Genomic DNA, 20335 nt, shown 5'->3' with positions numbered 1-20335 from the left:
TCAAAGTTGCTAGCTTTTCAATTTCTCTCTTTCCTTCTCTCCTCACCATTTTGAGCAACAATTCTCTCTTACGTGGGTTCTTGACTGTCTCTTGTTTAAAAGCAATTTTATGTGGAAGGAAAACAGGAGTGGCCATGGTCTCTCATCACATGGTAAGACTACATCAGGTGGTGATCTCAATTCTTCTTTGATTATCTTCTTTCTCTGAACAGAGCTTAAGTGTCCTTTACACTCTCTGTAGAGTTTTTCACAAATGTGAGTAGGGTCACATCGGGTTGTCGGTTTCCAGATACAACATTGACAGGCTCATCAGTCAGTCAGTACGTGTCTGTTAAAGATCTGTCATGTGCCCAGCATTGTGCTAGGTACTATGGGAAGCTCTAAAGCATGCTACTGACCTCAAAGAATTTGCAATCTATTTGGAGAGATGAAAGAAGACATCTTGACACTCTACTACACACTTTGCATATATTCTATCAAGCAAAAAACAAATCTAGACTTGGTAGGGAGAGCTTTATTCAATAAGATTATTGCAAGAAAGAAGGGTGAGGGACACTATTTCAGTATGGGGACCAGAACTATTACAACTGGGAGAATGCTCTGATAAGGTCTGCAAGCATCTTGAGAGTTGGGCAAAAAGAGTTTTTCTTTTATAAAGAGAAGTAAACAAAGTTAGAAAGACCAAGGTGTGGAGAAGCGGTGTGAGGCCAGCCTATTCTCAGGAGAGGCTCTATACTGGCTCAGACTGAAGATGGGCCAAAATTCAGGGGCCTGGAGGAAGGAGAGAAGCTTCACCAAAGTCTGATTAACAAGCCATTTTGTTCTGATTGATCAGTGGGGACAAGCAGTTCAGCCAATCATTTATACATCAAAGAATGGGAATTTTGAGGGTCTGTGTCTAGCCTTATCATCGATAAACAAGGGGGGCATCCGTGAGTCTTCTCCGAGTCTCTTGGGGAAAGGTGGTTCTTTGCAGTAAGCCATTTTTCAGAACACAAAGGGATGACTGGATTTCTTAATCTCCAGGTAAGATTCAACACTGTCAGTTCTCTATATCAACCTTAGTGGTTGGTGCTGAAATTGTCCCTACTTTAGAGATGACAAAACTGAGCAACAGAGAGGTTATTTACTTTGCCCAAGTTCACAGAGTTATCGGGAGAAGAGGTGGAACTTGCACCCAGGTCTGCTGGCTCCAGGGCTACAATTGGTCCTACATTTATGGTCGAGACTGCAAGTGGTACAGGAGTTTGGAGAAGAGAGGCTACCAGTGAGGGCCAGAGCAGTCACAGAAGGCTTCTTGGAAGACTGTTTTGAAGAATGGGCAGGAGCTGAGCAGGTAGTTAGGAACAACGTGGATTACCAGGGTAGGGGCAATAAAGTCAAAAAATAGAGGTGAAGGTGACCAAGCAGGTCATTAAAGAGTTTAACTCTGTGGCACAGAGGTTTTCACTGAAAAAATAATGAGCATGAAAGTTACATAGATAGGGTAGGGCCATACTGACTGGGCCCCTGAAGAAGCTGACCAGGGATTTTAGACTTGAAGCAACAGTTGGGAGCAAGCCTTTGCCAGAGCTGGATAGGAAATGGCATGGAGGATGGAAATGGCTGAGGAAGATGAGTCAGGCAGTGAAGTGCAGACTGACTTAGAATGGAGGGATGTTTGAAGGAATGGGAGACTGGGGCAGAAATGGCCAGCCAGGAGGCTGTAGAAACAACGCAGGCTTGAAGGTCTGGCGATCAGACTGGAGTGACAACTATGTGTAGAGTATGAGGGGCAAACCAAGGGAGTATTTCAGAAGAAATAAGAAGATTTGGTGCCAGATCTGGATGGAGGCATTTAAAGAGAAAGCTTCTACCTTAGAAGCTGTATAACAAAGACTCAGAATTTTTCTGAATAGATTTCATAGAACTTTTGTTTTTAAGATCTGTTAATAGCATTACTCAAAATAACAAACAGACAAACAAATAAAAAGATTTTCAAGCTCTAATGTGAAAGGGCAACCTGAATGAAAGGTAAGCAGGTTTTTTGTAAATCTTCGAAAAGCCTTTAAAATTCTCATATGTATTACAAATCTCCAAGAAGGAAATATAGCATGCAGTGTTGTCAGAAATAATTTGAACATGGAATGCATTTCTTGCAGAACATCTTTTTGGACTAGTGTGCTACAGAGACCATTCTGGGAAATAACCTAATAGTTACGTTATTGAGGACCTACAATGGGCCAGATGCTCTGACAGCCTTAAGACTCTTAGTCCTGACAATCCTCTGTGATATTCTCATTCTCCCACTTTGCAGATGAGGACACCAAGGCTCAGAGGCTTTAAGGCATTGGTTTTAAAATCACTCAGCCACCGAGTGTCTAACTCCCAAATCCTCCTTCTGCCTTTGCATCATGCTCCTTCCACATCATAGATAGACAAGATCTTCAAAATCAGACTCCCTGGCTTTCTCCAGAACACCCGATTACTGCATTTTGCTGAGTTGTTTTCAACAATTTCTGAAGTCCTTTCCTGGGACACAGGATTTCATGCATCATGGGCCTGCTGATACCAGCTTCCAATCTATTGGCATTCACCTGCCGTTATACATGGCTTCCGGTGGTATCATTCGGATTTTAGATTACTCCTCTCCCTTTGTTCCCCAGAACCTGACATCTACAAACATGACAACACAGGCAGGAAAGGGCACAATGAGCAATCTCCAGCTTCTTAACGCAGGCGGGTGTGATGTGGGGAGGAGAGGGCGGGCACCAATAAGGTCCTGATGTCTCACATGTCCCTAGAACTGACATGTACCACCCCAGTGCTCGCAGTTGCTATCATCACAAACTGTTGAGTGTTAAATTTAGAATAAAAACCAATTAAAAGATAACAGACATATGCTCAGAATGGCAAGAATCAGAGTGTTTATGGAAATATGACCTCTAGCTACTGTAGGGAAACATTGGTTTGTTTTACAAACCTGAATCCTCCCCCGACCCATTCTCCATCTTTCTCTCACGTCCCTAGTTCATCTCGCCCAAATGGCTTTTGGTGGAAAAACTACTGTGATTTTTACTACGGGGGATGGATTCACTTGTATCTGAAAGCCAGAGCTCATGAAGATCACTGTGGGTCCTTCTGCCTGGCGCTAGGTCAGATAACTGAATCTGGGCTGGGCTCGGAAAGACTTAGAACAATGACTTGGGCTGGGTTCAAGGTGCTTCTCCTTGGTGTTCCTGCCCAAGTACAGGCTGTTCGTGACATAAGGATACAGGAGACTCTTTAGGTTCCCCATCCTCCCCTACACCTCAACAAGGTGTGTCTGCAGTTCGGGAGCCCCTAAAAAGTGAGATATTGCTAGGATGGACACCCCAGAAAGGTGAGTTTGCAGCCTTTGGCATCCCCTGCCATGTCAGCATCCAGAATCACATTTACTATCATAAAAAGCAAAAATTCTGCTACTCAGCAATCTATGGCAGCTTAGTTTAATGTCTGGGCTAAAGAATTTTAAATTCTTGCTGTTTTGTAATTGGGGAAATCACCACAGGTTTTCCAATTGTGTCTACCTAGGAGATGCCTATGGGTAGGCCTTGCCGTAGCTTACCACCCTCAGCCTCCAGATCCAAAGAGTGACCTGTTGGTGATATTTCCAGAATTACTGTCCCATCCACCCTACACTTGATATTTCTTCTCCCTCAGTCCAGACTCTCAGTGGTTCCTACTTGGTGTATTCCAAAATTTCCCTACTCCAAAATTTCCCTCCAAAACTAGTCAACCTCTCTCTAGTTTTTACATCTCCCAATCATCCTCCATACTGTCACCAAATGTATGCTTCTAAAGTACAACAAGAACATGTCCTCTCTCTGTTGAAATCCTTAATAACTCAAAAATTACTTTAAGATAAAGAGACTAGGGTATGGCCAGTGGGCCCTGTACCCCTGTGCCTTGTCTAGCCTCACTTCCCCACATTGCCCCACACGTGCCAGGTGCACTGGTTTTCTCATACCCTCGTGTTTCACACTACTCGCCTTTTTTCTGTTTAGAATACCCTTTCCCCAGAGGCTGCCCACCAATGTCCACTCACCCTCCATCTTTCCGTCTAGGCAACACTTCCTCCAGGAAGGTTTTCTCAATCCTGCCCCAGTCTGGATTAGGAGCCCATCTTTGGTGCTTCCTATTCTTAGATCTCTTATAGCCCTTATCACATATTATTATAATTTCTGGTTTACTGGACACCCTCCTACATATTTTATGAACAACCTGAGGGCAGGGCATGGCTCTAATTCATCAACGTATTCCCAACACTTAGCGTAGGGCCTGACACTCAACACACTTTTAGCAATAGGTATTTAGTGAGTGTTTATTAACTTGTGGAATGGAACTCTCTCCCCAGGGGTGGGATGGCAAGGTATGACCTGGGCAGAGTAAGGCTTTTATTTTGTTTGCTATTATGTTAATAATGCCTAGTAATAATAAAACTGTTAAGAGTAGACGATCTCATGTCAGATCTGGCATCCTTATGGCAGGGGGTGCTTATCCCGGGGCAGCACTGCAGGCAGATCTAAAATTCAAGGAGATGCACCTGGGCAGTGGCCAAGTCCCCAGAGCCCTGTTGGTTTTTAGCACATGGAGAGACAGATGCACAGTTCTGTGAGACAAGGATGATGAAGGATCAAGCCTGGCTTCCACTTCCAGTTCTGCTACTCCCTGTGTGACTACAGATTAGTATCTTCACGCTGTGGGCCTCGGTTCCTCTCCTCTGGAATTAGGGGTGCTGGCGTGCCAGCAGGAGGAGTGAGAGAGTCCTACTGCAAGGGCACGTGGTCTGCTCAGCATCCTGAGGATCTGAGACAACACTCACCCTGAAGAGACCCCAAGGGACAGAGCTCTGCTTTGCAAAGTGCCTTTTGTGGTTTCACAATTGAAAGTGACTGAGCACAACTCACAAAAGACCCTTCACCAAGAGTTGTAATACGTAACCAACCTCCTCACTTCATAGGGGGGTGCGAAATATGGTATATGTGAAAAATACCAATAACTGTAAGTTCCTGCATATATATTACCATTATAATTATTTCTCAGGGCTTTTGCAGTTATTATATTTTATGATTGTCTAAGTGAACTGGGCAATGATGTTCGACCTACAAATCTCACATGCCCGCTCAGCAGGAAAGGACACAGCTGCCCACCCTCTTCCTCACCACAGCCTTCCTCTGAGCCTCCCACCTCCTGACTGCTCCTTCACAGTCTCCTTTGCTGAACTCCCCGCAACCTGCCACCTCTACCCAATCTCTAACTGTGGGAGCAACTCAGGGCCTGGTCCCGGGCCTGCTTGTCTTGTCTTCCTCCCTAGGTGAGCGCGTCCATTCCAGGGCTTTAGATACTGGGTGAATTCCGCAGACTCACAGATTTGCATCTCTAGTTAACCTCTCCTCTGAGCTCCAGACCTGCACATCCAAAGGTCTACCTAACTTCTCCACTTGGATGTCTCTATGGAAACTCAAAATCGACAAGTATGCATGATGTTCTTTATTCCCCACCCTCCCCCAACCTGTGTCATGCCAAATTTGTAAATGGCACTTCAGCATAATCACTAGTTCAAGCAAACGACTAGGGATTATCTTGATTCCTCTTCCACTGCTCGTCCCTCCCCCATACCCACCCTGTCTTCAAGTTTTTCTATTCCATAACCAGACCTTGCTCTGCTCTTTCCTCTCCGTGTCCACTGCGTGCATTACTCCTTTAGGTCTCTAACTGGTGTCCCTATGTCCACTCTGGCCCCCCTTGATGCTATTCTGCACCCAGTGCAGCAAGGATCCTAAAACATACATGTGACTGGGGCACTTGCCCTAGAGGCTTCCTCTCCAGCGTCCTAGCCAGGGTCTATGTGGCTCTGCAGGGCCATCCCTGGCCTTTCCAGCCTCCAGCCAGGCCTTGGTTTCCTCGGTCACTCTGCTCCAACCCCACTAGGCTTCCCCATCTCAGGTCTTTGCACTGGCCATTCCCTCTTCCTGAGACGTCTTTCCTCCGGCTCATCCTCCATATCTCAGCACAGTGCCACTCACGCCTTCCCTGATGGCCCTCTCCAAAGTGCACAGTGCCTCCGTCACCCTCGATCACAGCACCCTCTTCATTACCCTCATAGCCGGTGCAAAGTTCCTACTATTTTGTTTATCCTTGATTTACTTGTTTATATTCTGTCTCTTCCCTGTCCACTCTATGAGAGCGGGAATCACATCCCTTTCACAGTGCTGTTTGCCCAATGCCTGCACAACATCGAAACTCAACAAATATTCATTGAATGATGAGAAAATAAAGGATGATGAAAGAATTAAAAAGAAAAAGAATGGCTGATTGAATTATAAGAGAGATTTCCTTTGGTTTCACTTTGCTTTTATGCTTATCTGTAGATTATTAATGACCTTTACCAGCCCAATGAACGCAGGATATATGATCTACACATGTGCCAACATGTTAATTACCCTTGAAGAGAGATATTACGGAAATTGTGAAGGAATCACACCTCTTCTTTCTACCAAGCCCCATAAAAGAATGCAGAGACCGGGGAAGCTTGGGGGCTGGCATCTCTTGGTTACCCTCATCCACAGTACTGTGATCAATATTGAATGTGAACCCACTGTGAGCAGAATACATAGCAATGCCTCGGGGAGTTACAAAGAAGTGGGCCCAGAGTCACTGCTCTCTAAGGGAGGAGGCAAACAGACCAAATAAAAATATATAAAGCTGTAAATACCCCAAACACATCAATCTATATAGAACCAATTACCACAGTAATCGACTGGACTCGTAACAAATTGACAGGAGGGGCTGTAGCTGTCATTACTGGCAATGGAGGCACACACAGAGAGTGACTTTATAAGCCGCCTCTGTGGAATCAATCTGACTAAAGAAAAACACCAAGGAAACAGAAAAATGTCAGGGGAGTCCAGGCTGGTGCTCTACCCCATTAGGTTGTTTTTCCCTGTCACTGGCACTCACATTTCACCACAAAGCACATATTTTAACTGGCAGATTTATTGAGAAATCGAGCTGAAGAAATGCTTCTTTCTATCTTTCTTTTTCTTCCTTTATTTCTTTGTTATTTTTTTAATCAGCAAAGGCAAAGACATTTTTAGGGCCTTGTGGTAATACCTTCTAACTAGGCGGAATGGACGCAGTCCCTGGCTGGATTTAACCAAGCCGATGGGCCTGGTGTGGGTATGACTTAGCTGAGCTGTCTAGTCCTTTCTGATTAGGTTGGGCTTTAAAACGAGATCAGTGTGACCACTTTCTGCAGCTCAGGGCATGAACTCTGTGTAGGCAGGTACTGTCCCCTCTCTGGCCTCAGTCGTCAGTCATCAGACCATAGCAGTCTATAAACAGCGCTTCACAAAGCTGCAAGGCAGTGGTCTGGGCATCCCACGGGTCCCAGGAATGGCCCCATCTAGCCAACAGCTCCTCTCCCCAGAAATGAGTGACACTACCCGGGTCTTTCCTCTAAATCTCTCCCCACGTGCTCCTTTGCGTCCCCCCTTCAGTGTCTCACAGATTCCTCCTGAGGGCAGCCACCTGCAGAATAGGCACTTGGCTAATTGATAGAATGTGCACAAGCCTGCCCCCTGAGAAACTGTCCAAGGAATGGGATGAACTCTCAAGGTGGAAAGTGTGTTCTGGACCTTGCAACGGCTTTCTTTGCCTCTTCTGAGGTCCCCTTGGGGGCTCAACCATGCTATCCTGTAGATAATCACTAGCCAATTGCAAAGAGAGAAGAGGTAAGATAGTTTTGCTTTACCTCCAACATCTAGAATTCTATAGGGGGTTAGGAGCCTTCTTTTGTTAACCACTGTATTCCGATGCCTAGCACTCTGCTTGATCTACAGTAAACACTCAATACACACTTCCGAATGAATGCCTAAACCTCACTACCTTGCTAAGGAACTCATAACCTTCCCTCAAGGTGCTGCTAATTGAGGTCCACGTGTCACTGGCTCTGCTGACAGCAATATATCAGCTGTAAAGTCAAAGTGCACTTGGGAAGTTTTAAGAGAGGGGCTGATCTGATTAGAAAACTATCTTCCTCTCATCAGTAATGGAAACAGAAATGATGTATTCTGGAGCCTTTGACTGTGGTAGCATTAATCATCCGTATTTTGTAGTGTAGCTGGCAGTTGGGGCCAGGTTTGAAAATGATGTCAACTACTCTCATTTTTTCAAAATTAATTACTTACTTGATCCATTTCTTGCTAATTTCTTTGACATTAGTTTTTTCTTATGTATTTTTAATTTTTCCCTTTAATTTATACCTTCTAATAACTGAACCAACTTCCAAGGAGTTCCATGAGATTAGGGGAGACTGGCTCTGACAACAGAGGAATGGAAACTAGGAATGGACCAGAAATGGCTAATGGCCAAACAGTTAAGCTTAGATGAAAGGGGTTTGTTGATTTGTTGGTTTAGGTCAAAGCGGTTTTGTGTCTTGTATTTCAGTTTAAACACAAATTGCATGTTAGACCTAACACATATCCCCTTACCCCCTCCTTCCACAAAGCAAATCTTCTGATTTGCTTTATAAAACAAACACAATTATAGAAGGGTGGTAAAAGAAAGACTACTGTTGGCTTGTACAGCATTAACTGGTAGCCAGAAACTTGGAATAACAATCACAAATTGGAGGTCCACACATGGATATACTCCGGGTCCTGGTATTTAATCCTAGTCCTACCTTGTGTTGATCACTCGGCTTCAATGTCTAGCCTATTTTTCTAACGCCAAATCCCAGCACATGACATTATCCAACCCATGCCCCCTACGTGCGCGCGTGCGCGCGCGCACACACACACACACACACACACACACACACACACCAATCAAACCTGGAGGTATGGAGGAGGGATGATGAAAGGGTTGGCTGGTGCCAGGGGCTTGGAGGGGAAGGTGTTTGGGGAGACGCTGTCTTAGACAATATGCTGTCATTTCTCTTTAAAAGGAAAGAGGAAGAGAAAAAGTATGGCATTCATTCATTTATTCATTGAACCAATATTTATTGACTGCCTGCTCGATGCTGTGCATGGTGTTATGCATTGCAAGAAGCAGGGTAGGAGTAGAGAGCGAACTCAGAGATTCATAGATGTAGCTGCCATCTTTCAGCAATTGCTGACCCCCTGATGCCTCTGAGAATACAAAAGTGTTCCTCTAAAGCAGATTATTAATGGAAATCAGGAAAAGATAGAAGTCCAACAAAAACTACTAAAATAAGTTGTCTCTCAACCCCAAAAATCCACTTATGTTGACACTTGGGTTGTTAATGGGGCCAGGGTCCCACCATTGAGGCACAAGAGGAATCAGGGTCTGCATCTGTAGGCAGGCAGTGGAGCCGAAGGCACAGGCTTTGAATCACAGGTAAATGGGAAGGCCGATACAGCTGGACATTTTCATGAATTTTCTCCCTTTGGAGAATGCACCTGACAGCTCCTTTGCACTTAAAAGGTAGTAATACCCAGGCTGCTTATCAAAGAAGCTTCCCAAGGGATCCTTTTCCACAGAGAACACATTCTTATAGTCCCTAACTCCTTCCTCCACCAAAAAATAGCCCTCTCATATGGGTGGGAGAAGTTGTGCTTATTTCCTGATCTTTTCCCAGCAAAGGCGCTACAACTGGGACTGAAAATCATTGCCAAAAGATGTGATGCTGATCCTGATTTTTAGAATGGAGGTTTGACCCCCTGTTCCATTAGCTTGGTTAATAGGTGATTTGTGACTTCTAAAATATACGTCAGTGTTTCTGTGAAGAGCGAATTTACCCAGGGCAAGTTTTACTGATATCTCTTTGAAATTTTTATCAGTTGCTATTTTGTTCAAAAATAGTGAACTGAACTGCAAATTCCATTAAAATAGTGTTAATAATAATAATATGAGTCACAATGCATTAAATACTTACAAAATGCTAGACATTGTGCTTCATATATAATATTGTGTTCAATCCTTACATAATCCTTAGTGGTAAGATAAGTATTAATAGCGCTATTTTATAGACATGGAAACTGAGGCTCATCGCCATTAAGGAAACTTCTCAAGAGCCACAGCTAATAAAAATTTTGATGCAAACCTGTCTGACTCTAAACCTTTGCTACAAACAACTACATTAAACTGCTTCCATTGCAACATCAGTTGAGTTAACCTATTCAGCCTTGAGCCAGGCATTATTAAATACTGCATTCTGTTATCAGAAGTAGAAATCATTTGCTGACTATATAGAGTCAAAGAATATGAGAAGTAGAAGAAATGCTAAGTATCATCTAATTCAAGCTAGTTATTATACAGATGAAAAGATTATTTTGAAGAGGGTTAAGTAATTTACTCAAGGTCAGCTGGCTGGCCAATGGCTCAACTGAGACCAAGAACCCGGGTCTCTTGACTCCCCTTGCAGTCTCCTTCCCTGCTGCCTTAGAGTACCATGGTCAATATAGACATATTACTGCTTAAGACACAAGGCACTTATCCCCCAAGATGTGAAAACCCCAAGTGATGTCAAGTTCAGATTGTCACATCTGATGTAGAATCTCTCCTTGCATCAACATTTATCTTGCATTTTTTTTCCAACATATCTTTTGCAAAGATAAACTATTAATTGTGGGATGGAGTCCATAACTTAAGATCAAGGTAAAAGTCCTGGTAGATATATGTATTGTACTATTACGCCTGTAGCCATATGTTTATTTCTCTTGGGTCTATATCACCATGGCCAGGCCACTTGAGCATTGATTTACATGTGGGATAAAAGAGGGGGGGCTAAACAAATCAGTCCATCTTAGCTTGCTGAATCTGGAAAACAGAACAAGTTTGGCCAGAAGCAGAGTTTCTTCTCTTCATGTTTCATCAGAGAATCCAGGCCTCTCTCTTCTGTGCAGTCATGTTGGTCATCAGTCTGATATTACCAAGTAACTTCTATATGCCCCACATTATGCTTGAAGCTATGAGAATTCAAAAAAAATTACAAAGCCTTTGTGTTTGCTATTTCCTCTGCCTGGATCGTTCTGCCCCCAGATGGCCAGCTCCTGCTTGTCTTCTGGGTCTCAGCTCAAACTCATCCCCTCATCACCATCATTGAGGCCTTCTTTGTACCTGCCATCTTAATCAGCCCCAACCTTTATTATATCACCTGGTTTTAGTTTCTTCACGATATCTATCATTATATAGAATTACTGCTTTCATTTGTTACTTGCTACTTTCTGTCCCTCTTCACTAGCACATGAGCTCCATAAAAATAGGAAACTTCTCTACATCATTCACCATTATATGCCCCGTGCCTAGACCAGTGTTTAGATATAGAAGATGGCGAATAAATGAATGAATAAGCCCACACCCAGGAAGCAATCAATCAAGTTGTGAAGACAAAGCTTACATAGTTGGAGTACAGAATACCATAAAATTAACTACTAAATTGTTTTTTATGGACAATATGTCACTATTGTCAAGCCCATAATTATATGAAAGGAGTTTGACATCATCACCAGAATTATCCCATCAACTAAAATACTACCCAGGTTAAAATATGAAACTCTATAACAATTTGTGGCTTCTAGAGGAAAAAAATGGGGCCTCTTGAATACTATTTTTAAAAACCTGGAGTGAATGCTTGAGGCAGTAAGATGAGGACAGTGTTGCCTACAAGACAAAGCTTAAAAAATCAGCTTATCACCTTTAATCCTGATTGTTGGCATCTTTCAGTGCCCGAGGGCTTAAGACTGTTCAATTCTGCACACAAGCCTAATGATCAATGGCTTAATCAGAGAAAAGTCCTGGTCCAAAGTGAAAACCATTGAGGCTGGTCCTCCTGTCTGTGACACTCCTCTGTGGAGATGACACCAGGACATATCCCTGGAGGCCACCGTGCCATGGCTCCAGTGTTGAACTTCCTGGACTGGACAGGATGAACAGGGATGATGGGGGAGCCTGCTCCCTGTTGGTCTTCGATAAAAGTACATAGCCTTGCTATTCAGAATATGGTCCTCAGACTAGCAGTTTTGGTGTCATCTGAGAGCTTGTTAGACATGCAGAATCTCAGGCCCCACCCTGACTTACTGAATCAGAATCTCCCTTTTAACAAGATCCCAGGTGATACAAATACACATTAAGTTTTGAGAAGCACTGCTGTATAAGAAAACAAAAACTACCCCAGCAACTGTTTTGTCATCACAGATCATGGCCAAAAACAAAGCAAAACAAAAAAATCCCACAACAAACAAGCAAAAATTCAGAAAACTCAAGGTAAAAGGCAGTGGACCCACCATGAGGTTGACATCTGGCCCTGTTGCGTTCACCTTAGACCAGCGGCCTGGCTTCAGTTATGTCTTGATCCTACCTCCATTCTGTCCACTAAACTTCCTACCTTAATCTCTTCTTGTGCCATTGGCAGGCAAAACGGCACACAGCCATTTGCAGGCTATCTCACTGGGTGGAGGCGTTCTTATCCTGGCTCTACCACTTACTAGTTACGTGACACAGGCATGTTATTTAAGCTTTCTGAGACTTTATTTCCTTATCTATAAAATGGGGAGGGTAAGACTTAAGTGATAAGTATGTTTGAGGATTAAATGAGAAAAGCTATGTAACATGCTGTTTGGTAATATTATTCATAGTATCTTCCTCCCTCAACCTACAGACCCACTTTCCTCTGGACTCTGCATCAGAGCCTAGGGACTTGATCCAAATTAAACCCTCACACATATGTTTAGGAAAGCTTAGATCTTCTTCGAAGCCTCTGTTTACGATAGCACCAGGCTCAGCCTCAGCAGCACCTGCATCAGGCCTGTGCGCCTGGGAACGCCATAGAACAGCTGTCTCCTCTACACCGGCTCTCGGCTCGCTACAGGGCTTTGCATGCAGCAGGCCCTCAGCAAACGTTTGTTGAATTAATTAATTAATCATTTAAAGACAATAGCTATATGCCGTAATTGCTTTGCCACTTGAGTGCTAACTTCGTTATTGTAAATGTGCATAAAAAGAGCCTTTGGAACTGGTTTGCAACCCTAGGGTTGTTAAACATAAAGCATTATAGAAACTTAAGTTATCACTCTTTGTTGGATTTCTATATGTTTTGTCCTTAACTTAATCAGAGTTTTATGCCCTGTACCACAATTATACATGTTAGCCTATGAACTGCACCAGCATCAAATACACAAGACTGGGACTCTGCTGACCAGCACTCACAGACCAGGGTCGGAAGGCTGACTGCCAGTTCAGCTATTGTTTTTAGTTCAGTGATAGAAGAAATCTGTTCACTATCCTGGGGAGAGGGACCAGCTGAATCTGTCTTGGGCTCTATCCACCCAAAAACAACTTGATGGAAAGTGGAACACATAGCATCCCGTGTGGTAAAAGTATAATGCCATGGAGGTGGGTTACTTCTTTCTTTGACTCTAATCTGACTTAGGACTTCTCAGAGCTAGCGGGTCACCTTAAGGGAAAAACTCTCAGTTGCATCTTGGAAGAAGAGGAAGCTATTCTTCTTAGCTTTCCCCATGGAAAGGAAGCAACTGGCTAGAAAAAAGCAAAAAACAAAAAACAGTGGATTATGGACTAGAAGGTGCAGTGGAAAGGAAGAGCTTGTTATTGTCAACTGTCAACCCAGATAACCCCACCACTATGCACCAAAAGCAACGGCAAGAAAAGGCAATGGCAAAGGTCAGACCTAAAGTAACAATGAAAGTGATATTGGAAAAGGGAAGGAAGAAAGACCCGAGGACATCCACTCCTGAATGGAGCATCAAAAAGAAAGAAAATGTACTCTGCTTAGTGTGTCTGGTGCAGGATTAAAATTAAGCCTTGGGAAGTTCTTATTTGAAGAAGGTTCAATTTTTTTGGATACTTCTCTGGAATCTACAGATCTATACCTCTTTACGGGTTTCTTCTGAAGTAAGGACAAAATAAAGGATTCATTCCTTCAACAAACAGGGGATGCTCATTATACACCAGGCACCGTGTCAGCGATGAAGACCCAAAGATTAGTAAGAAATGGTCATATTGTTTTGCACTTCCTCCAAGATTTCTATCCAAAGTTCAGCTCTCTGTAGATACAATTGTGCATTCTGTTTTTTTCAGTTAACTTTACAAGTTTTCACTCAAGGTAACATAAACTTTTCAGAATATATTTTTCAATATGTTGAGTTTTATTGCAAAAGTGACACATGCTTATTGTGGGAAAAGCAACACAGAAGATTTTAGTACAAAAAATAAAAGTCCCTACCCCCTTATCCCTAATCTTGGAGCAATCAGATAATTTGTTTATATATATATATATAAACACACACACATAATATATATACTGTATACACACATATAAAAACATACATATATAGAGAGAGGCTAAAAGATTATTTATACATATGTGTATATGCATATATTTATATGTAAAATTTTTTAAACAGACAAGACCCTACTATATCTACTCTTTTGCAACTTGCTTTGTTCACCTCCAAATGGCTAGGAAGACACTATCTCCGAATGGATAGACAGTACACTGGTAGCAATGATGGCCTGGTGGCCTCTGGGGAGTGGAACTAGATTACTGGGAAATAAGAGTGGGAGGAAGATTTACTTTACACTTTATTCTGTTTTAGACATTTTGAATTTTTAAATAAATAAGCTTTTTAAATTAAAAAAAGAAGAGAAATATGTTAAGTGTTGTCAAGTCTATTATCACAGGAAACAGTCGTCCAGGGAAATGACAATAGAGGGAAATGGGAAGAGTGCTGCCAAAGGACATGTAGAGGAGCTATAAGAACATAAAATAGGCAGTAAGGAACTCTGCCTAGAGCATCAGGTGACATTGGACCTGGCTCTTGAAGAGCAGGAAGGAGGAGATGGTAGAACGGAGGTGGAATAGAGGACGAGGGCAGACAGGCAACGCATTTGCAAAGTCTCAGGAGTGTGTTAAAGGCTCAGTGCCCTCCTCCAAACCAGTGCAAACCTTAATCCTGGACCAGAGTTGGGGCCTGACACCGGGACGGGGTGTTGTTTAATTGCAAATGGCAATTTATAGAGCTGAAGGGGGCAATTAAAAACATAAACAAGAAACAGAAATCACAGCCAGGAAGATGAATTTGCTGATCCTAAGGGTCTGAGAGGGAGATCCTCCCAGACATTAGGGAACCAAACAGACACCAAGGAAAGGAGAAAAGAGAGTTCCAAGAGGAGGGCAAGAGAGGGAGCCAAGAGAAAATTCCTGAGTGAGACAGAGTGGGAGCTTATCCATGGCCTTGACAGGGGCAGGGAGGCAGTCTCTAGGCCTTACACTGTTTCGAAGCAAATGCAAGGGTTTGGGATTGATAGCAAATATCCTTGTATCATTAGAGTGGAGGAAGCTTGGGGCAGGGAGTAGTCAGTGATGCAGCAGCTGGAGAGGGCAGAGGGCGTGGCAGGCTGAATAATGGCTCCCAAAGATGCTGAGGTCCTAATCTCTGGAACCTGTGAATGTTACCTGTCAATGGCAAAAGGAATTCTGCAGACATGCTTAAATTAAGACTCTTGAGACTGGTAGACTATCCTGGATTATCTGGGTGGGCCCAGTGTCATCAAAAGGATCTTATAAGAGGAGGTAGGAAGAGTCAGAGAGAAGGCCATGTGACTCAGACACTGGAGTGATGCACTTTGAAGATGCAGGAAGGGACCACAGCCTAGGAATACAGAATGCCTCTAGAAGCTGGAAATAGCAAGGAAAGGGGTTTTCCTCTAGAGCCTCCAGAAGGAACCAGCTCTACTGATACCCTGAGTTTAGCCCACTGAAACTGATTTTGGACTTCTGGCCCCTGAAACTGTCAGGGAATGAATTTATGTTGTTCTAAGCCGCCAAGGTTGTGGTAAATTTTTACAGCAGCCATAGGAAACTAATACAGGGAGGGAAGTCATGTTTATGCTGAGAAGGCAGTGAGGAGTTAGTGAAGGGCTTCAAGCTGAAGAGTCATGTCATTAAGTGACATTTAAAAAAGATAACAGATGGTGAAATGCAGAATGGACTAGAGTGGCAGAAAACTGAAGAAAAGGAGACACATGAGGATGCCATGTCAATACTTCTTATGAGAGCTGATGCTGTAAGCTCATACAATTTTGAGAAATGGACAGGAGAAGACACCTGTTGAAGAAATGTTTAGGTGGTAAAAAGAACAGAACTTGCAAACAGTTGAATGTGGAAGTGGAAGAGAGCATCAACAAAGACTCCCCCTTTATACTTGGATCCATCATGTAGTTCACAATTCTTCTAGTGGATATAGAGAAGAGAGATGTTAGAATATCCATGTAGAAATGCTAAACACTCAAGGGCAAATGAGGTTTTGAATCTCAGGAAAAAGGGAAGGATTAGAGATGTAGGTTGAGTAGACACAGAAGAGAATCACCCAGCAACAGTGAAGAGAGAGGAGCCTTAGGATGAAATCCTGAAAAATGACCAAAATATAAATGATTTCTTTAGAGGAGTAAGGGCAAAAAAGAATAAGAAATAAAGGACAAAGATTTATGAAGAGAATCTGGACAGAACAGCGTCAGGGACACCAAGGGAAGAGAGAATTTTCGAAAGCAGACCTGCTCAGGAGGGATAAATTCTTCAGCTGAGATAGATAAATGGTCACAGAACAGAAAAGTGAACCTCTGATTAAGAAGCTTTATTTCCTTCTTCAGAGCTGTTTTCTGTAGAGTCAAGTGGTTGAAAGCAATCATCTGAAGAGTGAAAAGAAGTAAAGAGTAGAGAAAAGATGTATAAACTACTCGCTCGAAAAATTTGATGGTGATATGTTGAAAGGAAACGGTGGCACAAGAGACACATGTTTATAAAAATATTATTTTGGGGGAGATATAAGGTTGGGGAAGGGATAATTCAGTGGCTGAAGAGGTTGTAAAGATTAAAAAGGAAGAGTACTGAACGAGTGAGGTGTAGGAGGAAGCCAGGAGGGAGAGGAGCAGGGGCACAGGTGGAGAGGTTAGCCTGAAGAGGAGGAACTCATCACATTTTCTGAGGTGTGAGGGCAGAGGACAATGAGAGAAGACATAAGTAAGTTTAGAAGTGGAGAGAAGGTGGTTGGGAAATTTCAATTCTGATAGTCTTTATTTGCTCTGCAAAAAAAAATTGAGATAGGCTAATTTAGACAATGAGAAAGGAAGTATATTTCTCATAGGCTTCAGTGAGCTTTATCTAGAGACAGGTGTTCCTAAATATTCGTATGGCCAAACCATAGAGTAGTAGCATGACAATTAAGTGCCTGTTGGGTGGAAGGCTGCCTTCTGACGAAATGGCCAAAAATCCATCTGCGTTTTCATCAGTCAGGCATAACTGAAGCATTTTACATGTCTGTAACAAAACCCACATGGGAAATCACCACAGCAGAAGGGCTTTTACCACCATTCCTACCACCACCACCACCACCACCACCGTTGCTAACAACAATGGCAGCAACAACAACAATGGCAGCAACAACAACAACAATAAACAATTGTTGAGGGCTTACCATGTGCTGGTTCTGTGTTAGACTCTGGGAGTTTAAAGTTGAATAAGGTATGGAACCTACCCTTGAGAAGTTTCATAGGGATTTGTAGAGAGAAGAGGAGAATCTTTGCTCAAATGCCTGACCTGAGAAAGCTTCTCATATAAAAGGGACTCTTGAATCCATAATCCTCCAGAGCTGGAAGGGACCACAGAGGGCATTACAGGTGAAGTCCTGATAGTTAATTTACTAAACAAAAGTTACCTGGCTGATTCTAGCATCCCAACCCTAAGTCCTGTGCTCTTTCCATTTCATTTCATCCCTGATCAACCTCCTTTCCTATTCAATCCATAAGCAATTTTAGGTATCTGATCATATGCACAAAAATAAAGAACAGAGAAACCTTTTCACTATAGGAAGGTTTTTAAAGTTAGAACAGGCAAGAACATATAATCAAAGGACTCGAGTCCAAAAAGGTGTTGTTTTTATGACATGGTAGGTATAGTCCTCTCAGAACACTTGTCACCACTAGTGTCTAAATCCCATTCTGGACCGATCCTCTCAGAGTGCAGAAAAGCGGAAACAATCTTCCTTTGTCTTATGCACTTATAATTCTTTATTAGTAGCATGCCTCCATGCAGGCTTTTGGAATAAAAGGAAATTAGTGCCTAGGGAGGAGAAAAATATTTAAGAGTAAGAATCAGACCAAACAATAAGAAAGATAAACCCTATGACGTGGAGGTAAGACTCAGGAGTGGGGGATGGTATACATGGACAATTGAGAGAGATCAAAACAGACATACTAAAATGTTTGAATATCTTTTAAGATCAATAACAAGGAAGGGGTTGTATGCATCATATTTATAAGAACTAAAGTCAACAGACTATGACAAAACTAGCTCCTGAGTGGCAAGAATGGCTTGAGATCAAGAGGAATGGGGCATAGAGCCAAGGTCATGGACAAATTTCCCTCCTGGGCTCAGTGTTTAACCTTAAGAAGACTGCAATGTTCAAGAGAAGCAATGGGTAGAACCAGGAGTTCTGGGGAAGGTCAGACTCTCATCTCCCGGCAGTTCCAGGGCCTGGCAATCCTTGAACCACTGGCCAACAGAAAAAGAGGAAGATTTAGCCCTTTGGTTCAATCACCAGGCTCTGGCATGGAAACATAAGAAAGCTTTGCCAGCTGGAACTGGTCTTATCTACATTTGCTTACATTACAATCCTTTCTTGGCACACTGGAATCAGAACAATTTTAAGATACTGAAGTTCGAAGGGATACCAGCAGCCTGTGAGTGTGTCTTTGAGTTTAGAGGAATCAGGGCTTGGGGGGAAATGCCTGCAGCAACTGCAGCCCAGACACAAGCCTCTTGCTACTTCTGGAAGAAAATACCCTGCCAGAAGAGAGGCTCTCATGCCTCTGCTACCTCTTAAGCAAGACAAAGCAGGAATTTGTACAGAGCTCAGAGAACCAAGAGCCTCTCAGCCACAGGGGCACATTGTTGCCCACTACAGCACTGCTGACAGCAGAGGGTCCCTATTCTCAGAGGGACTCTTGATCATTAAATCTTAGGATGACCTACTTCTCAAGTTTTCATTGTGCTAATTTCATCACTTGCCCTTTAGCAACTCACACATCCGTAATTTGGCCTCATCAGAATGCTGGCCGTGGGGATAAGCTCAGGAGAAGAAATTCCATGAATGGCAATTCTAAACCAGTCTTAGTTGATCAGAATACAAATTTACCTTCCCGTACTCCTCCTATATCAGAAGGTGAATGCAGAAAGTTTGAAAAATTCCAATTTCTCATACTTACTTGGACTGAATACTAACTTGCCATCAAATGGTAGACAAGGATTTATTTGTGAGGCTGTTATCCAGAGCTGTATAAACACCTGGGCCAATGGAGATTTCCTCATAGCACAAATCAGGAGGAAAAATGGGCCTCAAGTCAGGGCAGGATGGAGTGAGAAGGGGTTTACTATGTAGCTACCGTGTGGCGTTGCCAGCCAGTGTAGGCTGGGATTGCTGGGGGCAGGAAGTAGGGGGAGACTGCAACAGTCTCCTCCTTCTCCCCTACCCCATAAGAGCAGTCTAATACTTCGCCCTTGCTATCGTAGCAGAACACACGGGGACTGGTAAACACCTGTAAAGGACTCTCTCTATGAACTAACACAGTGACCATACAGTTTAGATTCCATCCTGCATCTAAAGTTTCCCCAAATACTCTCATTTTGAGATTTGGTTTTAGCAAGCAAATCTTGACAATTTTAAGGATGGCCACAGGGCATTGAGGCAATGCCTGAATTAGTTCTTCGCCTACACACTCCTTAAGTTTGGTCCTATGCATTGCACCTATGCAGCCAGTATTTGCATGGGGTGTAGAATTTGCTGATGTGTCTGTCACTCACCTTTGCTGATGTCTTCATATTCCAGCCACAGTCGCCGCTGGACCTGCTTGTTTGGGTACCAGATAGAGCAGGACTCCTCAAAGCCGTAGATAGCTTCCTGGATGTAATGGTTGCCAAACTGGTCCAACAAGGCCACAAAATCCCCACGAGACGTAGCCCCATCCAGGGAGTGGAGAGCATTGCTGAGGGCTGTAGAGAAACATCACCCAAGAGCAAGAGTGAGGACTCACAATGTGGGTATCTGGATTCCGGGGCTGTTCAGCCTCAAACGGGCAAGTGCCCGTGGGTCCCAAAGTGATTTGGAGAGTAGGCTGAAACAGTCAGGTGAGTATTTCCATTTAGCTAAATCACACTTTTCAGTTCCTAAATGAAAATCTCTTCAAGCCAGTTGCTTATGTTGTTAACTGCGTGCAAGTTAAGCAGAACACTGCCAAATCCCCACTACACCCCTCCTTAAGGCAATGTTTTTTTTTT

At 43.2% G+C, this 20335-nt stretch overlaps 1 protein-coding gene across 2 annotated transcripts in view; it reads right to left on the bottom strand.

The window, feature by feature from the left end:
• ASTN1 (astrotactin 1) overlaps positions 1-20335 on the bottom strand; it is a 313546-nt gene that overhangs the window by 48691 nt on the left and 244520 nt on the right. For both annotated transcript variants that reach the window (XM_058540000.1, XM_058540001.1), the window contains exon 16: positions 19862-20050. In XM_058540000.1, coding sequence (XP_058395983.1) covers positions 19862-20050 — 189 coding nt within the window. The remainder of the gene's footprint in view (positions 1-19861; positions 20051-20335) is intronic.

Source organism: Diceros bicornis, chromosome 4 (genome assembly GCF_020826845.1).
Source record: "Diceros bicornis minor isolate mBicDic1 chromosome 4, mDicBic1.mat.cur, whole genome shotgun sequence".
Taxonomy (NCBI): Eukaryota; Metazoa; Chordata; class Mammalia; order Perissodactyla; family Rhinocerotidae; genus Diceros; species Diceros bicornis.
The sequence above is the reverse complement of the archived record's forward strand: the minus strand, read 5'-3'. Positions and strand labels throughout refer to the sequence as shown.